We start from the raw sequence: 21,017 nt of genomic DNA on the forward strand, positions 1-21,017 counted from the left end.
TACTGTATTATAAAGGCAAATAGCATGGGCGTGATTGTGATGTTAATACCTTTGTTGGATGGATGGTCCTGCGGTAGAGGTACTGAGCTGGGACTCAGGAGGTCTGGATTCAATTTCCAGCTGTTTGGTGGTCTCTGGCTTCTGCTTCCTTAGCTGCAAAATACTGGTGATAACTCCCATTACTGTTGTGAGAATAAATGTAGTAATACATGTGAGCAAATCGGATATTTACTACAGTGACGGGGACTATACTGAGAACTAAATAGATGCCTAGAAAGATTTAAGCAGGCAAAGCCACTTGTCTGTTTGCTAGCAATTTAATTGTTCAGTGAGAGAGTTTTGTACCATTAGTGCATTCTCCAAAGTTTTTCCTTTCTCTCCCATCTCTGCTTTTTAGGGTCTGTCAGAAGGTGAACATTCACACCCCAATCAGCCAGTGCGCAGCAAAACTCCTCAGATTTCCCAGGACTCCAAGGGGTCACAGGCAACAGGACCTGAACAAACCCACCACACCACTGTAAATAGGCATGCGACTCAGATAGACACTCATGGCCCACTTCAGAGGGCACAGGCTGATACAGGCCAGACGTCTTATCCTTCCCCTGTTGCCATTTCAATGAAACAAGAGCTTCCATCCCCACACCAGCCTCAGGCAGTTCAGAAGCAATCTTTATTTATCCCTACAACTTCAGGCCCTGGGGCCCCACCGGGGCTGTCATTGTCTCGCTCCGAACCTCAGTCTACACTAATACAAGATCCACCTCCCCACTCTGTTTCTCAGAGACCTGTGGATATGGTTCAGCTTCTAACAGTAAGTATAACTCTTTCTCCTTGAGCTACATTCTCCTGCTTCTCCCTTTAGTTTGTGATGTTTGAACCAGGACTAAGGCAAGGGGGGTGGTAAAAAAAAAAAAAAAAAAAAAGCGGTGGTAATCTGCCAAACTCCTCCACTTGGGACACCAAAGCGTAGTGTCACACACATTGTGAAGAGCTGCACTACTTTCCTAGGTGCTTCTATCACCAGTGAAATAGTTAACAATGTTGGTATTTACTTGCATGGCTGTTTCTATAGTCCAGTGATAAGAGTTACCACCTCACCGAGATGAATCAGAAGCATCTGGGTCTGAATAAGTTTTTGAATGTCTACAGACTGAAGCAGACATTGGTGCCTTGTTTTCCACTCTGTTCACAGTCAAAATATTGTCTTTGCAAATCATGAAGGCTAAAGATTATATCTTATTTAAAATACTAGATTCTAGAGCATGAAGATGAGAGAGAAGTGTGGTAGAGGAAGGATGGTGATATCGTATCAGCAGAAAAATTAAGATTTTCTGACAGTTAAGATCTCTTTTGAACATAGGTGAAAGAAATGTCCTGTAAATGTTTCATTTTATCTTTGCTTTACTCCTCCATTTGTTTATATTAAGATTCCTTCATCCTTTATTTTCAGAAATACCCAATTGTGTGGCAGGGCCTTTTGGCTCTAAAGAATGACACAGCAGCAGTTCAGCTCCACTTTGTCTCTGGCAACAATGTCTTGGCGCACCGCTCCCTGCCAGCTCCTGAAGGAGGACCTCCACTAAGAATCGCTCAGCGCATGCGATTAGAGGCCTCACAGTTAGAGGGTGTGGCACGCAGAATGATGGTAAGGAGCAATATCCATATTGCTTTTGGGTCTGCAGTAAGTGAGGGGGCTAGTGAGATATTGCTGGGGCAATAAATGTCTTCACTTGACTCAGATGAGGGAGCAGTGTGGATTTGGGATTCTACTGCTCATATGTTACTCTGAACTCTACAGAAACTAACATTTCTTCTTTGAGTGATTATTCATGTGCATTCCAGTGTAGATGTGTGAACTCAGCTGCTGGAAAATTTTTCCCCTAGCCGGTAGCTGTTGGGTTGGAGTGGCACCCTCTGGAGTGGCACTGGTGTGGCACCCAATATAAGCATTGCCTGACCTGCCCCATTCCTTGTCAGTTTATGGAACTCCCTGATTTCATGTGAGCCATCTCTTTTATGGAGATAGACCTACCTCATAGAGCTGGAAGGGACCTTGAGAGGCCATCAGGTCCAGTCCCTGCACTCACAGCAGGACCTATCACCATCCCTGACTCTTTTTTAAAAGTCTATTTGCCCCAGATCCCTAAATGGCCCCCTCAAGGATTGAGTTCACAGCCCTGGGTTTAGCAGGCCAATTTTCAAACCGCTGAGCTATTTAGTTAACTGCTAGGCTGTTATCTGTAAATAGTTCTCATTAGGTGTTAATAGTTTTCCATTGTTAATAGCAGAGAGATAGCCATGTTAGTCTGTATCTTCAAAAACAAGAAGTCCTGTGGCACTTTATAGACTAACAGATATTTGTCTATAAGGTGCCACAGAACTTCTTGTTATAATCATTGGGCTCTGAGTAGGGCGGTTGTTCCCCCTCCTCATGGCCTCTGTTTCAGGCATGCTGAGGTCACCAGTCTTTGATATCTGCGTCCACTGCGGGAAGTACATGCCAAAAAGTGATCCTCATTCAGCCTGTTTGAAGTGTCTGGGTGAGAGTCATCAGTGGAATCGCTGCCTGACTTGTAAGACCTTCCAGTCGAGGAGTTTGAAGGATAGAGCTCAATGCCTCAAAGTTTTGTTAATAGAAGCAGCTCTTCAACCAGAGAAATCCCCATCTGTGGGGCTGAGCACATCTTCCTCAGTGTGAAGTGCACCAGCACCAAGCTCAGCCATGGTATCAACAAAGGAGAAGGGGACCCGGCACCATGGTCAAGGGCCAGTAGCTCAGCCTTCTTGGAGGCACAAGTCAGTCTCAGTCCCCAGTGCCTCACAAAAAGAGGCATGACTGGCTGTTTCCAAATGCAGGGAGAATTCCCAGGCAGCATCAGGGGACACACACCAAGGGCAGGCTCCAGATGGTTGGGCTTCATCGGTGGTCCAGAGGTCCAGCCCGTGCTCTCTGCAACTGCCTTGGATGCCAAAAGCATTCTGAGTGGTGCAGAGCTTCCTTCAGGTTATGGCACCTTTCTCTCCATTGAGGAGGAGTGCTGGCATGCCTGTCCACACCTATGGTTCCGCTGGCGCCGGCACCATCCTGCCCCGTTTGGGGTTCGCACAGGCGCCCTCTGGGACAGCACCACCTTGGTCTTTGGCCTCAGAAACCTCCGTCTCAGAGTCTGGCTCCTGTCCTTCCAGCTCAGGTAGGAGTGGGAGTGCTCCCTTCAACATTCCGCTCTGGGGCGGTGGCTATCAAATTGACAGCTGACTCCGCAGTAGCTGTTCTGGACTTTGTGTGTGTACCATGAGAGCCATGGGCAGTTTTTTCGCCTTCCGTCCCAGGCTTCATTATTGGCATTGGCTTCAGTAATTCCTCCGGTACCATGCTCGGCGCCATCAGCCTCACTGGAAGCACCTCCACGGGATGGTTTGCCAGACCAGCCGTCCCTAGGGCACCCTCTGCCTTGGCACCAACCCCTTTGGTGCTATCATCGTTGTCAGCATCGGTGGTTTTGACACATTTCATGGCACCGCCCATGCTGGCACTAATGGGGTCTGGTGGATTCCCATCAGCATCTTCAGCAATGGCTCCTCCTCTTGAGTGGGAGGCTCGGTAGCGTCACCTGTGGGCTTGGCATCAGCAAGGCACAGGTGTCGGAGTCATTTTTCTTAAGTGCACCAGACCTTGCTGGCACTGGGGATATGGGCTCTCTTATACAAACAGGAGCGTCATCCTCTTGGTCCCTGGATGTAGCAGTAGTAAGGTCTTCTGCCTCCCTGGTCCTGGAGGACGGCAGGGCCTTCCAGCAGGTGTTGCACCAGGTGGTCCAAGGCATTTGGGTGCAAGCAGAGGAGGTCTAAGGCAAAGCTGACCCTGTGACAGATACCTTGTCATCAGGGCCCGCTAGGGTGGTGCTGCCCCTTATTAAGATCATCGTTGAGATGGCCAAGTCAGAATGGCAGACCCAAGCATCCGCCCAGCCTATGATGAAAAGAAATGACAGGAGATACTTTGTCTTCTCCACAGGGTATGAGGACCTCTTTACCCACCCCCCACCCAAATCCCTGGTTGTGGATTTGGCTAACCATAGGGAGAGACAAGGTTTCTAGGGCCTTTTGCGTAAAAACAGAGAAGCAAACTTCTTGGACCTTTATGTAGAAAAGTTTATTCAACTGGGGGGCTTCAGTGGCACATATCTAATCAAGAAGCCCTTATTAGCAGATACTCTTTTCACACAGCTTCATCCTGCTCTAAGTTCACGGAGCTGATCCCACCAGATACCAAACCTGAATTTACAGCCTTTTTGGAGGAGAACAAGCTTATCTCCTGTGTGGCTTTGTAGGCCACACGATGCTGTTGATGTGGTGACAAGGGTGATTGTGTCGGGGTGGCCATGAGAAGGGGTGCGTGGCTTGAAGTATGGCAGACCGTTTAGGACTTGCCCTTCAAGGAGCCAGTCCTCTTCTCAGAGAGAACTGACAAAAGGCTCTGTAGCCTTAATGACTCCAGAGCTACCCTGAGGTTGCTGGGCCTTCATATCCCTGTGGCACAACACAGGCATTTTACATCCCTCCCTTCCCCCTAGGAAATTTTCCCAGCAGCCTAGGGATCAGAACCAGCAGAGAGGTTGGAGCAGCAGGAGATGCTTCCACTAGCCCAACCAAGGCCAAGGGCAACAGACACCCCCATGAGGGCCTAAGTGCTACTTTTGAGCGTGTGCTCACAAGCACCACACCACTCCCTGTTCTAGTTCCAGCACACCCTAATTTTTTGTTTTGCCTATCCCTGTTCTACCGTGCTTGGTGCTGTATAATGTTGGCCCGGTGGGCCCTTCGCACAGTGGAAAGGGAATATGCTATCCAGTTCCATTTTTACCCCGCTTTCAGCCCCCCTTCCCCATCCTTCTTCAGGGACTCCTCTCACAAGAGTCTGGTCAGGCAGGAGATTCAGTTGCTCCTGAATTGTGGGGGTGGGAGAGGAGTTTCCCCTCCAGTCCAGGGTTTTTTTTTCCTGTTATTTCCTAATCCCAAAATCAAAAGAGGGAGTGAGGCCCATCATGGACTCACAAGGCCTGAACAGGTTTGTGAAAAAGATCGGGTTTTGCATGGTTTCTCTGGGGTTTATTATCCTGTTGCTGGATCCGAGGGACTGGTTTGCTGCTCTCAACTTACAGGGATGTATACTTTCACATCACTATCTATCCTCTGGTTTCTGGTGAATGGGGAACACTATCAGTTCACAGTCCTGTTCAGCCTGTCGTCATGGCTCTAAGGGTTTTCACCAAGTGCATGGTAGGGGCTGCAGCCTTTCTCTGCAGGCATAGTATCCAGTTGTTCCCATACCTGGACTATTGGTTAGTCGAAAGGAGCTCACAGGCCGAGGTTCATCAACACATAAGGTTCATTTGCCAAACCTTCAATAGTCTCAGCCTCCTGATAAATGAGACTAAATCGATGCTCGTCCCCCCTCAAAGAATAGTTTGTGAGGACTCTCCTGGACTCAGTGTTTGCCAGGGCCTCCCTGCCAGATAGCAGGTTTCAGGCCATGGCCAGCATCATAAATGACATGATCAAGTTCCCCACCATGACAGCCAGGTGTTGCATGAGGCTTCTGGGACACATGGCAACTTGTACATTTGTGGTGTGACATGCCAGACGTTGACTACACCCTTTCAGTTGCAGCTCGCTTCGGTGTACTGCCATGTGAGGGACATTATAGACAAATTAGTGACGTTGCTGTAGCAGGTGAAATGGATCCTGCATTGGTGGCTGGACGCTTGGCCAGTGTGTGCAGGGGTACCTTTCACGCCTCCCCAACCTTCCTTGGTAACTGATGCATCAGACTAAGGCTGGGGGCGCATCTCATGGAGCACTAGTCTCAGGCTGTCTGGAGTGCTTCAGACCTCAAGCTTCACATCAATGTGAGAGTTCTCAGGACAATCTGGTTGACCTGCGAGGTGTTTTGGGAGAACCAAGCAGGACATTGTATGTCAGTGAGTGCAGACGGTACGACAGCAGTGTGTTATATGAACAGACAGGTGCATGCTCCTCTCCCCTGTGTCACAAGGCTCTCAGGCATGGGAGTTCATCACAAAATTCTCCTGCAGGACAACTGTGTACCCAGTATGCACAATACCGTAGAGGACCACCTCAGCAGGTCCTACATGAACCATGAGTCGTCCACTCACCTAGATGTGCTGTAATCAATTTTCTGAGTTTGGGGCTATCCCCAGGTGGACCTGTTTGCCACATACCTCAATTCGAAGTGCCAAACATTTTATTCTTATTGGAATCTGAGTCCTGGGCAGATGCATTTGATGTGTCCTGGATAGGCCCTCTGTTCTATGTGTTCCCTCCAGTTCCCCTTGTTCACAGGATCCTCCTTAAAATTTGAGCGGACCAGGCCTCAGTAATCCCAGTGGCTCCCAGCTTGGGCCAGGCAGCATTGGTTTTTAGGTTCTGTTGGACCTGTTGGTGTGCAATCTGATAACACTCCTTTTATGCTTGGACCTGTTGACACAGGAGATGGGGCAGCTTCAGCACCTGAACCTCCTGTCCCTTCACCTCACAGCATGGAAGCTTCATGGCTGAGTGCCGTGGAACTTTTCTGCTTGGGCTTGGTGAGGGAGGTGTGTTTTAAATAGACCCTTGATGAGGGCCATTTACTTGGCAAAGTGGAAAAGGTTTGTGATTTGGGCATCCCAGAAGGGGTTAACTCCCTTGTAGGCCACAATCCCTTTGATTCTGGATTATCTGTGGCACCTAAGTCAGGTGGGGCTGTCCCTGTCCTCCATTAAGGTACACCTGGCAGCCGTTTCTGCCTTTCATTCGTCTTCTCAGACCCTCTGGTCAAGAGGATCATGAAGGGCTTGGACAGGTTTAAACTGCTGGTGCAGGACCTCTTACCCTCTCGGGACTTCAGTTTGGTTTTGGCCAAGCTTATGTGCGCCCCCCACCCCACCCCGAACCCCTTGCTTCCTGCTCACTGCTGTTTGTTACAAAACAGCCTTTTTGGTGGCCATCAGTTTGGCCAGAAGGGAGGGGGGTCTCAGTTGAGGGCCCTTACAGTGGACCCACTCTCTGTATGGTGTTTTACAAAGACAAGTAACAGAGAGGAAGCCGTGCTAGTCTGTACACTATCAAAACAAAAAGCAGTCAAGTAGCACTTTAAAGACTAGCAAAATAGTTTATTAGGTGAGCTTTCGTGGGACAGACCCACTTCTTCAGACCATAGCCAGACCAGAACAGATTCAATATTTAAGGCACAGAGAACCAAAAACAGTAAGCAAGGAGGACAAATCAGAAAAAGATAATCAAGGTGAGCAAATCAGAGAGTGGAGGGGTGGCGGCGGGGGTAGGTCAAGAATTAGATTGGAGCCAAGTATGCAGACAAGCCCCTATAGTGACTCAGAAGGGAACTTTGAGTCACTATAGGGGCTTGTCTGCATACTTGGCTCCAATCTAATTCTTGACCTTCCCCCCCGCCACCCCTCCACTCTCTGATTTGCTCACCTTGATTATCTTTTTCTGATTTGTTCTCCTTGCTTATGGTTTTTGGTTCTCTGTGTCTTAAATATTGAGTCTGTTCTGGTCTGGCTATGGTCTGAAGAAGTGGGTCTGTCCCACGAAAGCTCACCTAATAAACTATTTTGCTAGTCTTTAAAGTGCTACTTGACTGCTTCTTGTTTTTACAAAGACAAGGTTAGACTGAGAACCTATCCAGCCTTCCTGCCAAAGGTGGTCTCCTCTTTCCATGTCAACCAGGGTATCTCACTACTGTGTGTTTTACCCTAAACCTCATGCCACCCTGAGGGAACAGAGCTTAACTACCTTAGACATCCATAGAGCTGTAGCCATTTATATGGACAGGACCAAACCATTCAGATAGGCTGAAGCGCCTCTCAGTTTCATTCCAGAAGATTTCCTCCTGGGTAGTGGCTTGTATTAAGGAATACTACAAGCTAGCATGGGTTCCCCCTTGTCCGATTGTGGCCCACTCTGAGGGCGCAGGCCTCTTCAGCAGCATTCCTAGCTGACGTCCCTATTCAGGAAATCTGTACGGCGGCCACCTCGTCTTCCGTACACACATTCTCAGCCCATTATGTGATCAGTCAGCATGCTAGGGAGGACGCTGCAGTGGGCAGGGCTGTACTACAGTCATTCCAGGGCTCTGACCCCACCTCCTGGCATCAGCTTGTATTCACCTACACTGGAATGCACATCAAAGAAAAAAAGACAGTTACTTACCTCCATAACTGGTGTTCTTCAAGATGAGTTGTTCCTGTCCATTCCAAAACCCTCCTACCTTTCCCCACTGTTGGAGTAGCCGTGAAGAAGGAAGTGAGTAGGGGGTGGGGCGGTCATGCCTATATTGGGTGCCATATCGTTGCCACTCCAGGGGATGCCTCTCCAACCTGGTAGCTTCTGACTGGGGATGGGGAAATATTCCAGCAGCTAAGCACACACATGCACCTAGGTTGAATGGACACGAGCAATACATCTTGAAGAATACCAGTTACAGAAGAAGTAACTGTTTTGTCGCTTGCCATTGAAACAGACTCTCACTAGCTCAGAAGTGTCTAAGTAACTTAAAAAGTGGAAGTACAGGTTGAACCTCTCTCGTCCGGCACCTTGGGGACCTGACTGGTGCTGGACAAGAGAATTTTCCGGACAACAGGAGGTCAGTATATTCGAGCACATTACCAACTCTTCACTGTTTACTAGACTCTTAGAAGGCATTTAGGGGTGAATTACAGCTAAATAACAGCACAGAACACTGAGAGCCAGGACTGGTGGCTGTAAACAAACTTTATGGGACCACAGGAAACTTAGCCACTCCCATGATAAGTGGTTGTCCCGCTAACGACAGTCATGCTGGATTAAGGAATTTGCTGGACAAGTTCTGGATTAAAGAGGTTCAAGCTGTAGTTAGGTTTGTGCAGTGGAAACTGAGAAATTTCCATAGTATCTTCACCTATTTTTTTGTTTTGTTTTTAAATTGGCTAAGAATACTATAGTTGCCTTTTACAACGCCCACAGCCAGCTAATTCCTGAGGAGTTCAAGGAGGATTTTCCAGTAAAGGTTAAAAGATAATGAATGTGTGTCAGGTTCAGGCACATCCTAGCAAAGGCTTGATTAATTGTCGTCTTTTTTTTTTTTTTTTTTCCCCCTACCCAGGTGGAGAGTGATTACTGCCTATTACTGGCCTTGCCTTGTGGCCGAGACCAGGAAGATGTAGTGAATCAGACTGAGTCACTTAAGGCTGCATTCATCAGTTACCTGCAGGCTAAACAAGCTGCAGGAATCATCAATGTTCCCAACCCGGGCTCTAATCAGGTATTTGCATGGAAACCGTGAAAGTAGAATAAGTCATTTCATTCTTAACGGTGAACTGCTAAGCCACAAGAAAAAAAAGTTTGTTTTGCCCGTTGATGCTGGTTTGATTTATAAATTTGTCTTTTAAAAAAACAAAAAAACTGATCTTTACTCTTTTTTGAACATTAAAAACCTGAGGTCCTTGCTTCTCTGTTTTTCATTTGGAGTCCCAGGGTACTCCCTCCCTGAACACCTGAAATATGTTTTTCATTATATCCATCAAAAAGTTTGTTGTGACTACAAAATGCTTGTTCTATATGTATTGCTGTGGTGAGTCAGATTTGCTCTGTGTTCAACAGGAACTAACAGTCCATTCGAATGAGTGGTCAGTTTGAGCAATAGGGAAGAGGAAATTGAGATAACTTTAGACACCGTCAGAGTTGCTCCTTTGATCAAAATTAATATTTAACAACACTTGTTTAGTATATCATGATAAACCCATTCAGACCCTAAGATTGTGGTGGTGGTCCCCGCCCACCCTCAGATAAATGCTTCTACCATGTCAGAAGCTGACCATAGCAATATCAACGTGTGCTTTCGAAAATGGCCTTTTGTGTGACATTCTGCAACTCTAGAAGATGTTGCACAAGTCTTCCAGTTTTTGATTATGTAAGGCTCTGTAAGCTTAAACTGCAGCTTCTCTCCTCCCTTCCCACATCCCCCATTAACTGAGGTTAGGGTTACACCAGTGATAGGTTGACCTTTCTACACCACTCAGGGATGTGAAACATCCAAACTTCTAAGTGATGTACTTAAGTTGATCTTACCCCCAGAAGAATGTCTGGTGTTGACCTGTCTACTGCTTCGTGGTGGTGTGGATTAAGTAAAGTGATGGGAGAACCTCTCCCATTACAGTAGTGAATGTCTAGACTGAAATGTTACAGCAATGCAATTATTGAAGACAGCCTAAGACTGGTGGGGAATAGAGATTCCTACAAGGTCTGCAGCTCAGTTTTAGCAATGAAGATCTGCAGGTCTGGTAACATTATTCCATGACATTTAAGCTGGCCAGTAGGGGAGGGGCAAAGGGGGTCGTTGGTCCATGGCCTGGCAACTCGAAAGAGCTCAGGGCTCCTGGCTGCTGTTACAGGAGGAGCAGCAGCACCAGAGCCCCAGCCCTTAAAATTGCTGTTGGAGTGTCGAGCGGCACACTGGCAGCTCTCAGGGCTGGCTTAGGAGGACCAGCATGGCACGTTCCCAGCGGTGCTGAAGGCTGATTAGCCCCAGCCCTGCCCCATCTGCCTGAGGCCCTGGCCCTGCCCAGACACCCCCCACCCTGCCCAGAGGCTAGCAAGTCTCAGTCCACCTGGTGACATCGCTTCCTAGGTCCTGTAGATCCAGCAGAGAGAGGGGAGTAAGTATAGCAGTTCATGTGGTTTTTGTTTACTAAATGAATGTAAAACTTTTAAGAGACATTTGTGGTGGTCTTTCCGAAATATCACGTCAGCCACAGTTCTCCTTTGGCGTTATTTGGTAGGATTTCCTTATTGTGGCACCAAATGACTAATCTGGGGACTTGTCCAAGTAGTTTGCGGAAAAACAAATAAATACAAGGGTTCCTATCTGGTTTTTCATCGTTGTCTTTGTTTTCTTTCTTTCCCAGCCTGCCTATGTTCTGCAGATATTCCCACCCTGTGAATTCTCTGAAAGCCACCTGTCCCGTCTAGCTCCAGACCTCCTAGCCAGCATCTCCAACATTTCTCCTCACCTTATGATTGTCATTGCATCTGTATGAGCTGTTGATTGGTTACTGACTTTTCCAAGGCCCTGCAGCAAAAAAGAGAGAGAGAAATTAGTGACACAGGAAAATGCTGCCAGACTACCAGCCTCCTGCCCTAACCGGCCTCGATCAAACTGTTGCTGGGTAGTGGTTCTGCTACCTTGTATGTTTACATATTGCTTTAGGTTATGGACAACAGATGCACTCAACAGGCGGACTGGTATTGGGTTTCTGTGCCTCCTTTTGGGAAAAATAAAGGAAGGCTATATTTTTTATCAAAAAAAAGAAAAAGAAAAAAAAAAAGAACCTGAACTGCCTTTGCACTAAATTAGTGACTTGGACCTTTGCACAGTTGAAGACATGCTGTGACGTTATGGATGTCTTGACACACATTAACATGCGTTGTGGACTAAACGCAGGACCTGGGAACTTCTGCTGAAATCTGTGGGTCAAGGATCATTTCACACATTTTTTCTTTTTTTCTGGATGTGACCCTTCCTCTCCTCCACTTCCCTTTGCTGCAGTCATCTTCTCTTCATCTGGGATGTACAGTTTACACTGAAAAAAAATAAAACAAAAGGGAGAGCTATTTTCCTTCCTGGTGGGATATGCAGAACTGAGTGGGTGTGTGTATATATAAATATATATATATAATATATATATAAATATATATAATACTGACTTTAAAAATCAAATCCCTACAACATACATTTTTTTTTAATCTGTGCCAAAAATGTGTTTTCAGAGAAAATCTTATTTTCATACTCAGACTTTGTATTGTCACTCATTTGTAAGTGCGCTTCATTTAAACATTACCGTCCCGTCCCTTGTCTCACAATATGTGGAAGTGTTATACACTTGTACAAAGACTTTTCACCCTCTTTCCTCCTCCTTGTCCCTCCTCTTTACCTTCCCTAACACTTATTAATTTATGGAACTGTTTTCTCAGCGCAGTTTTGTTTTGTGTGTCCATTGGATTACAAACTTTATTAAAAAATACAAAACCTGTTGAGCCTGGATGTGATCCATCAGTTGCCCTGGAGAGGGAGGGAGAACTCTGAGATTGAGAACCTGTGTGGAAGTTGGACGAGCCAGAATTACTAGTTCCATCCCCTACTGTGGCTATTTGCTGTTTCCTGAGTGTGTGTACATAGGAGCTTTTTAAAATTTTTTTTGGTCGGTGAGTTTATCTTGTTTAAAAAAATTTATCAAAGATCAAGAACTTTAGCCTTTGCCTTTTGTGGTGTAAATATTTGTAAAACTCTAAGTATTGGTTCTTTATTGGGTAATGTCAAAGGCACTTTTAATTTTGATACACAGAATAAACTACAAATATCTTCAACAGCACAAATGAGCGCGTTCTAAGAAAAGCCTTGCTTTATTGTTTTAAGCAGCAGTATCTTGTGTGTGTTCAGAGCACACATCCCTGACACACATTTGAAGACTTGTGGCAGGAATTGTGGCTAGAAAATCCTTGATGGTTTAAACAACTGATGCTGAAGTTTCTGATCCAGCTGCATTGGGGGGGCGGGGGGCTGTGATGATGCATTCAATTGCAGGATAAAGGATTACAAGCTGGAAAGCGACTTCTGTGGCAACGGAACTCAGTGATGAGAATTCTGTGCAAGTTTCCATTTATGAATCTCTCTGTAACCCAGCACTAGGAAATGACCCATTTAGATTCTTTCCAATGCAGTGAGCTGCCACTGAACTGAGCTTGTTAAAGGAGAACTCCAGTGTACTGTAAGACATTTTAATCACAGCATCTCATGAAAACACAAGCACTAAAAGAAACGGTAGAATTGTATTTAGCCAGCAAGCAGGAACATTGTCACCCTGACAATTTGAAGCAAGTATTTAAAAACTTAATTTGGTTAATTTTTGCGAAGTTCAAGTCTTTAAAGCCAGCAGTTGAATTAACCCATCTCTTGTTCTAATGGTTAAACAACTGTTGAAGTCAATGCAAATGTAAAAAACTAGAACCTGACTAGTGCTGAGCTTCTTCCATTTTCAATCCTTTTTCTAATGGGAAAGTTGCTTCTTTGATTCCTACTTAGGCTCTGCATGAGGAGCATCTTTATGGCAGCAGTCCCAATGTAAAATAAAGCAGCTCCACAGAATTGAAATACAGAAAAACGACAAGCAGTTTTGCAGTATCTCTTTCAGTAATTCTGTAGTTGTAAGACAGTATTATTAAGCATTGGGGTCTTCCTTTAAACTTATTTCTGGCAGAGAACTAATTAATGGTGGAATCATGTTGCAATTGTCAGTTTAAAAAGGAAAATCCATGGAGAGCATTGCAGGCAGAGTTAAGAAAAGGATGATATGATGCGAGTACCTTTCCACAAATGCAAACTGAACTGCCTTTGCCTGCTCCAGTTTTATTTTTAAAATGATAAAAGGAGCTTAATTTGCCTTTGAGATAAGCAGAGATTTACACACTAAATCTCCCAATAAAAAGGTGGCAATAAGCGTTCAGCACAGAAATGCACTGTAACTGAGCTTTTCAAGCTTTGATTTTTCCTGTGTCTGAAATTCTGCTCGGTACTTCATGGATCATGCCAAGGGAGGAAGGATGCTGCGGTGGTTAGGATGAGAGTCTGGGACTATGGAGACCCTGCTTCAGTTCCCAGCTCTGCTGCATGTTTCTTGGGTGATTTGAGGCAAGATATGTCTGCCTCAGTTTCTCATACAAAATGCATGTGTATGTGATGAGAATTCTTGTCAACTGATGGACTTGGTGCAAGTGCAGGTATCAAGGCAGAATCAGACCTGTAAGTCACTATAGGAGGGGGCATGGCTAGTTACACTAAAATAGCTTGCTGGCTTTGTGTTCTGCCTCAACAGCTGCGGAAAGACTTACTGAACCTTGCTAGCAAAAGCATTGCAAAGAGAAGCGATTTTGGCTGTACCTTTTCCTTCTCTAGTGTTCCCCATGCTGCGGGTTTAAGGGTCCAGGTCTTCTGTTGCTTGAAACCTTATTGAGAGGAGGGAGCCAGGGCAACAATAGCGCAGCACAGAGGAGAAGGCTGGGTTACGCTGCCTGCTCTCCCTCCCACACCACACAGGTGCTTGCTTGTGGAGTGCCTGGATAGGATATCTGCTTATTCTGTGATCCGGAACCCAACACACCTCAGCTGGAGCAGGGACCTCGATCAAACCTTTCTCCCAAGTTCCCATCCTTCCCTTTCCCCCTCAGAAACAGAGAAGGCTGATGAGGATTCAGAGGGGGATTCAAGAGCTGATAGCAATGAATGCCCCATGGGCTTCCTCAGGAGCATGCTAGTAGTTTGTGCATGGGATACCTCAGTCCCTTGGTTCCCAGCCCTCTGCTGTGGGACTTCAACTCCAGCGTTCAATCCCAGGATATGGACTCAGAGATTAAAGTCAAAAGGGAACATAGTGATCACTAGTTTGATCTGCACATTGCATGGCATAGAACCTGGCCCACCCATTCTGTGATAGGTCCTTAGCCTCTGCTTGAGTCACTGTAGTCCTCAGATCATGGCTTTAGATTTTTCAAGTTTTAGCGAATCCACCATTTATGCTAATTTTAAATCTCAAGTGATCCAGTACCCTATGCTACAGAAGAAGGCAAAAAACAAAATCAGAATATCTACCAATTTGACCCAAGGAAAAAAGCCTTTCCATCCCCAGATAAGTGCTGTGTGCTGCCCTCAGTCATGTCCAACCACTCTCTCCCAGTGACCACCGTGTCCACAGTGGCCTCCATTCCAGTGGCAGTTCTGGACATCCTGGGCCCAGTGCACTATGCCTCTTGTTCAGCCTCACTCATAGGCTGCTCATCTGGCCCCTGAGGCTACTGTAGGCCACCCCCCACCCCCGTGGACCCTCGTCCTTCAATTCCTCTGGAGGAAGCCCCCCAAACTCCAGGGAGGGGCATTTGGCACAGGGAGCACCCCTGTTGGCCGCCTCCTAGTTCCTCTCTGGATGAGGCAGTGGCTGGTTCCTCTATCTTTTGTCCTCCACCCATGGACTTCCAAGCACTCCAAGGTCTTCTCCATTGGGTGGCTACCAGCCTTCTTTCTGTGGGGGACATCACTGAGCGGAATGACACCACACATGACAGCTTTGCCTTGGAGGCGACCATCCTGTATGGCTCTTGCGTTTATAAAAACTATCCTGTCCTCTGCCTCCACTATTTGGCAGTCACCAGCCTCCATCCATCCCATTGCTGAGGGACTGCTGCTCAAGGTGACTAATGAGCTGGTTATCCTGAGCCATTACAACTGTGACTCATAGGCTTCTCTCCTCAAATTTAAGGCCTGAGGGTTTGTGGGGTCCAGTCTGCAGAAGGGTAAAGTGGTGTCCTGTACCTGTTTGCAGACCTCTCTTGATGCAGGGGATGTGGTGTCTCAGGATATCATTTCAGGCACTGCCAATGCACCAGGTGACCTGATTACAGCCCTCTGGCTGGAGCAACAAACTGTACACTGTGTTCTGTAAGGACAAGGTTCAACTCTGCCTTCACCCAGCTTTCTTTCCGAAAGTGGTCTCTGACTTCCATGCTAGCCAGGCTATTTTCCTCCCTGTTTTTGTCCTGAACCTCCCAGCTTTGTGCAGGAGCAGCATCTGCACTGTCTTGATGTAAGGTGGGCCCTGGCTTTCTGCATTGAAGGAACCGAGACCTTCCCCAAGACCTCACAGCTCTTTGTGACTGTCGCTGATCAAATGCAGAAGCTTCTGGTTTCATCACAGCTCCTCTCTTCCTGGATCATGTCCTATATTTGACTGTGTTACGACCTCGCGCGGGTTACCCTGCTGCCTGTTAAGGCGCACTCTATGCAAGCGCAGACCTCTTCGACTGCCTGCCTAGCTCCCATACCTCTCCGGGAAATCTGCCAAGCTGCAACGTGCTACTCTGTGCGTACCTTCACATCTCACTATGCTATTATGCAGCAGTGTAGATGGGCTGCAACTTTAGGGTTGCTGTCCTTGAGTCAGCCACGCTTTGACTCTTACCCTCCCTGCTGGGTTTGGCGTGTGAATCATCTTGCTCAAACAGATATGAGCACGCACTTGAACAAAAAAAAAAGGTTATTCTCCTTTGTAACTGTTCTTAGAGATGTGTTGCTTATATCTCTTCAAAACCCACCTCTGTCGGAGTGTCCGGCAAGAAGGACCTGAGGGGGTCAGGCCAACAGGGCCTTATACAGGACTATGGGTAGTAGCTAGGGGAAAACTTTCCGACAGTCACGCACAGAGCGCGGGTGGTTAACTAGGATGTCAACAGCACATCTCAAAGAGCAACCATAACAAGGGTGAGTAACTGTTTACTTGTTCCCATAACATGAGAACTTGGGCGTCACCAAATTAAATTAATAGGTGAAGATTTAAAACAAATGAAGTATTTCTCTGTGCAGCACAAAGTCAACCTGTGGAACTCCCTGCCAGATGATGTGCAGACCCAAGTTTTAACAGGGTACAGAAAAGAACTAGATCAATTCATGGAGGATCGGTCCCTTGATACTTACTAGCTGGGATGGGCAGCAGTGGTGTTCTTAGCATCTGTTTGGCAGAAGCTGGGAATGGGTGATGGGATGGCTCACTTGATGATAATCACCTGTTCTGTTCACTCCTTCAGGGCCACCTGGCACTGTCTACTGGCAGAAGACAGGACACTGGGCTAATGGACCTTTTGGTCTGACCTGTTATAAGTGTTTTATTCTAAAAATGTTAAGGGTTCTTCCATATCCCAGAGTGAGCTTGCTGCATCTATGTGCTTGGCCTAAGCAGTATTGGCCTGGACAGACTGTGTGAAGCTGTCCTTCTCAACTCTGGGCCGTGCTTTGGGTTGGGAGCCTTGCTCAGACAGAGCTCCCTTGATTTCTGACTCTTCTTGGGAAGCCTTTCACGAGTTGGTAAGAGTCAGGGGCAAAGTCTATGCTCTGTTTCCCAGTCAAGAAGCAACCCCAGGGCACTTCTGAGCTGCCAGCCTCTCCTGAATGAGAAGAGGCCTCAGAATGCTACAGGTTGCAGACCCCTGTGGCTTTTTAAGGATTTCTGTGTGGCTCCCAACACTAAACTGAAAAGTTAAGGAAAAAAAAAATAAAAACTCCTGATTATTTTCTATAAATGAGCATCTAAAAGTCCAGCAATGAACAACAATCATCTCCAACCATTGGAGAACTCCACCTTTAATATGTGCAGTGCATTGTGGGATATGATCCTGTATCTGTGTTTTGATCCTCTTTCTTATGAAGTCTTACTCACATGCACTGACACTCTTGAAATATTGATATACATGTATATATATTTTTTTAACTGAATTTGCAAACTATGGCTCTTCAGCTATGTTGGTGGCCAACCACTGCACTAACCCAATAAATACCTGAAGTCTCATTTGCAAGCCAAGGTGTAGTGGCTTTCACACACTGATGCATTCTGGGATAGCAGCAATGTCTCATCATAGGGCAGGGGTCTTGCAAGCAGCTCTATGTTGGAGTCATGTGGATTTGCTCGGTGCCCTTAACCTCACAAGAGCAAGGGAGCCTTGGTTTGCTTTTTGCTTTTATTTTAAAGGACTAGTTCAAATTTTCTCTTCTGCATGCTGCTCCTGACCCAGCAAAGCAGTGCACAGCGCCTAAAGCCTTCCTGTAGCCCACCTGTTTGGTTCTGTTTTGCATCTCACTTTTAAAGGCCTGCAACTTACCACATTGCTAGGCCTCAAGCTTTTCTTATGGGCTTGGAACCAGCTTGAGATAATTAAGGCAGCATTTCAAAAGGGGAAAGCCAAAGTCCTTTTAAGGTAGCACAATCAACGGGAAAGCTAGTTAACACTGTGTTAGTGCAAAGTTGTCACCCATCTGATCTGTGCATGAGGCCCTTGGGATGATTTTTTACACTGTTTGGACAAATGATGTTCTTGCCTTCTTGCTGTTTGGAAGATCCCACAAGCAGGGGCAGTTACCAAAGCAGGAGGACCATTGAAAATGACCACCCACAGCACCATCACGGATACAAAACAAAAACGAGGAAAGCCTTTTTTTTCCCCCCTCTTCTCTCTCCAACTTCTTGGGTGCTGGTCGTAAGAGTTGTCAACTTGTGTGGGCACTGGCAGTTAAGTAGGTAGGTTCAGCAAATACGCACTTTGGGTTCCTGTTGCTCTCATGTGCGGTTACTTAGTGCTATTCTCAGGGGCTGGCTCATTCCCACCATGACTTGGAGGCCCACGTGGCAGGATTGCATTTCACAAAGGATGTCAAATGGTTCAAAAGCTAGCTAAGCCATTGCCCAGAGGTGCGCACTGCCCCCCCCACCTCCCCGCCCAGGATCATTGTGTGTATGGGCTGAAAAAACATCCCCAGCTCACTTACTTGCATAACAGAGCTGTGGGAATAGGCCCAGCACGTTCAGTCCCAGGCTGGGAGCTGCAGTTTGCTTTCAAGTGTGACCTGTCCCCTGGCCACCTGTGTGTATGTGCTCCAGCGGCTTCTGCACCCTCACTCCTGTCCTAACCAATTCCATGTGAAACTGCCCCATTGTCTCTCTTTCAGCCTAGCCGCCCCAGATCCAGCCCATTTCCTCCCATCTGCCCACCCGTGTCCTTCCCTGCACTCACATGATGCTGGCGGAAACAAGCTGCGGAAGCCATCATATATCGATGCCATTTCACATGACTGCACAGACACATGAGCTTGACCTTTTCCTCACCTCAGGGGGCCGGGAGGATGAGCTCTATGGAATGCGGTGATGAACTGTTTGGCTTTGGGGCTCTTACTCCCTGACACCTGGTCCTCCTTGCTGAGAAGTTTTTGCTCTGAAAATAATTGATGTTTCTCTAACTAATTGCCTCTGGCACAGGACTGGTTTGTGTAAGACTGTGAAATACTGGAGTTAGCAGCATCAAGCAGCCTTGCTGGACCTGGTTTTACTGGTGTCCAGTTTGGCTCAGCTGTTGCCTTATTGAATGCAATAAAGCTGAGCGTTAGCTGCCTAAACTCAGAGAAGTCTTGTGGCTCAACAGGGCCCCTTCCCTACATCAGGTGCAGGGGCCCAGCTCCTGCTGTTGTGGGCTGCTAAGAGCAGGGAAATGCATCACAGTCACAGCTTCAGCACCAGCCCTGAGAGCTGCCAGCTGGACTCTGCCCTGGACAAGACCTACGCCCCTGGGCTGGCCTGTAAAACAACATTGTTAATTGAGCCAGGCTGCACCATGGCTGTACCACAGCTGGGAGCCTGTGCCAGGAGGGGCTGAGTGTGCCCAAGTGATTTGACCAGTGCTGAGGCAGCATGTGCCTAGAAAACAGCCTCCGCAGCACCAGAAGATCAAAGGCTTAATTCCCACCTTGCTTGACCCCCTCTTCCCCGCTGCCCTCGACTCACCTGCTCATCCCAGGCCGCCTGGGCCGGTGGTTTAACAGCGTGGGAAGGAAGGATTCAGCATTGTGCACTGAGCTGAATGAAAGCTGCTTTCCTGGTACTGGCCCAGCTTGCCAGGTGCTCAGCGCACGCAGGGGCACTGCTGGGCCTGAGGTGTGAGAACCAGGGACTATGTTTTTAAAAACCCTCACATTTCTGCTGGAACAGCCCCTGCCTTCTCTGCCCCCAACCCCCACTCACCTTGGGGGTGTTGCTCTGGGCAGGGGGGGGTTGGAGCTGGGCCCCAGCAGTGGCATTGTGTGAGCTGCAGGGCAGCCTCTGGCAGGCTGGTGCTTGGCCGCTGGGCCCCAGGCCCCTCCTGCTGCCAGTGCTGTTGTGCCTCCTACCCTGCTGCTCCCTGGCTGGGGATGGGAACCGGGTCACACGTCGCCTACTGTAGCCGTGCTGCCCAGCCATGGGGCTGGTGTAGTGCCAGCCCCGGTCCCCTCTGGCTCATGCACCGGCGGGGCTGTGCCCCAGAGCGGGGTTGTAATGGGGTATGGCAGGAGCCCACCCTGACTGGTGCTGTACAAACACACGGGACAGGCCCGACTCTGGGTCCCGCCAGGCTGCTGTTACTGCGGCTCCGTCCAGCCAGCAGGGCCGGGGTCGAGGACAGGCAGAACCTGCTCTTACGGCAGCTCCACTGTCACACTTGCTGGTCAGGGTCAAAGCTGGGGCTGGCAGAGCCTGTGTGGCCGCTGGGCTCCTGGGTACAGGCGCTGGTTCCTGAGGGAGAAGGGGGCAGAGCCCTCGGAGAGCAGGAAGATGCCCAGGAACGGCCTGGGGGAAGCAAAGGGGAGCCAGACAGGAGCCCAATCTCCCCTGGGCCCTCGTGCACAGGAGCCCAGCTCGTTGCTCAGCTGAGCCAGGGTGGGGACAGGTAGATGCAGCAGCTGAGAAGAGGCTGGGCAGCCCACACCCCAGCTCTACACAGGGGATCCCCCCATGAGTTGCCCTGCAACATCCCCCCCACTTCCTGCACGCACACAGCATGATGCTGAGCCCCATGTCCCTGTGACAGGTCACGCAGTCTCTCTCGCACCCCAGCACCCCCTCCCATTCCAGCAGAGGGCAGCAAGAGGGACATCTGCCCCCACCCAGCCTGGGGCCACAGGGCTGCACCCAGGGACAAGCTGGGATTCCGGGCATGGGGGGCAGGGGAGACGAACCCCGGCCAAGGATGAGCTAGAGCCGTGAGTCCCACTCAGGGGCCTTCAGGCTGCTTGGGGCTCATTCAGCACCCAGCCCTGGCTCTGGGGTGACTGCAGCCCCCATAACGCTCAGAGAGGGGCACGTGTCACCCACAATGGTAAAGAGACCGAGAATCCCGTCTTGGTCCCTGTCCTGCTTGTGGGCAGGGGCGGGCGAGGTCCCTTTCGGCCCCACGTCTCGAAGCAGCAGCAGGCTTGCTCCCGGCCAGCCCTTCACCGGGGTGTGGCACAGCGGCTGAAGTTCTGACGTGGGCAGTGCCCAGCCCCACTCCCGTGAAGCTGAGCCCAGCTCCAGGCAGCCCATGGAGCCAGTCCGATGGTTCACACTGTACACGCC

The 21,017-nt window shown here is 48.3% G+C and overlaps 1 protein-coding gene across 1 annotated transcript in view; it reads left to right on the forward strand.

Moving 5' to 3' along the window:
• Positions 1-12,421, forward strand: part of SPEN (spen family transcriptional repressor) — a 97,086-nt gene extending 84,665 nt beyond the window's left edge. The window contains exons 12-15 of the mRNA XM_075018031.1: positions 398-811; positions 1,451-1,645; positions 9,167-9,325; positions 10,968-12,421. Coding sequence (XP_074874132.1) covers positions 398-811; positions 1,451-1,645; positions 9,167-9,325; positions 10,968-11,099 — 900 coding nt within the window. The 3' untranslated portion in view covers positions 11,100-12,421. The remainder of the gene's footprint in view (positions 1-397; positions 812-1,450; positions 1,646-9,166; positions 9,326-10,967) is intronic.
• The last annotated feature ends 8,596 nt before the right edge of the window (positions 12,422-21,017 follow it).

This window comes from Carettochelys insculpta, chromosome 23, assembly GCF_033958435.1.
Source record: "Carettochelys insculpta isolate YL-2023 chromosome 23, ASM3395843v1, whole genome shotgun sequence".
Taxonomy (NCBI): Eukaryota; Metazoa; Chordata; order Testudines; family Carettochelyidae; genus Carettochelys; species Carettochelys insculpta.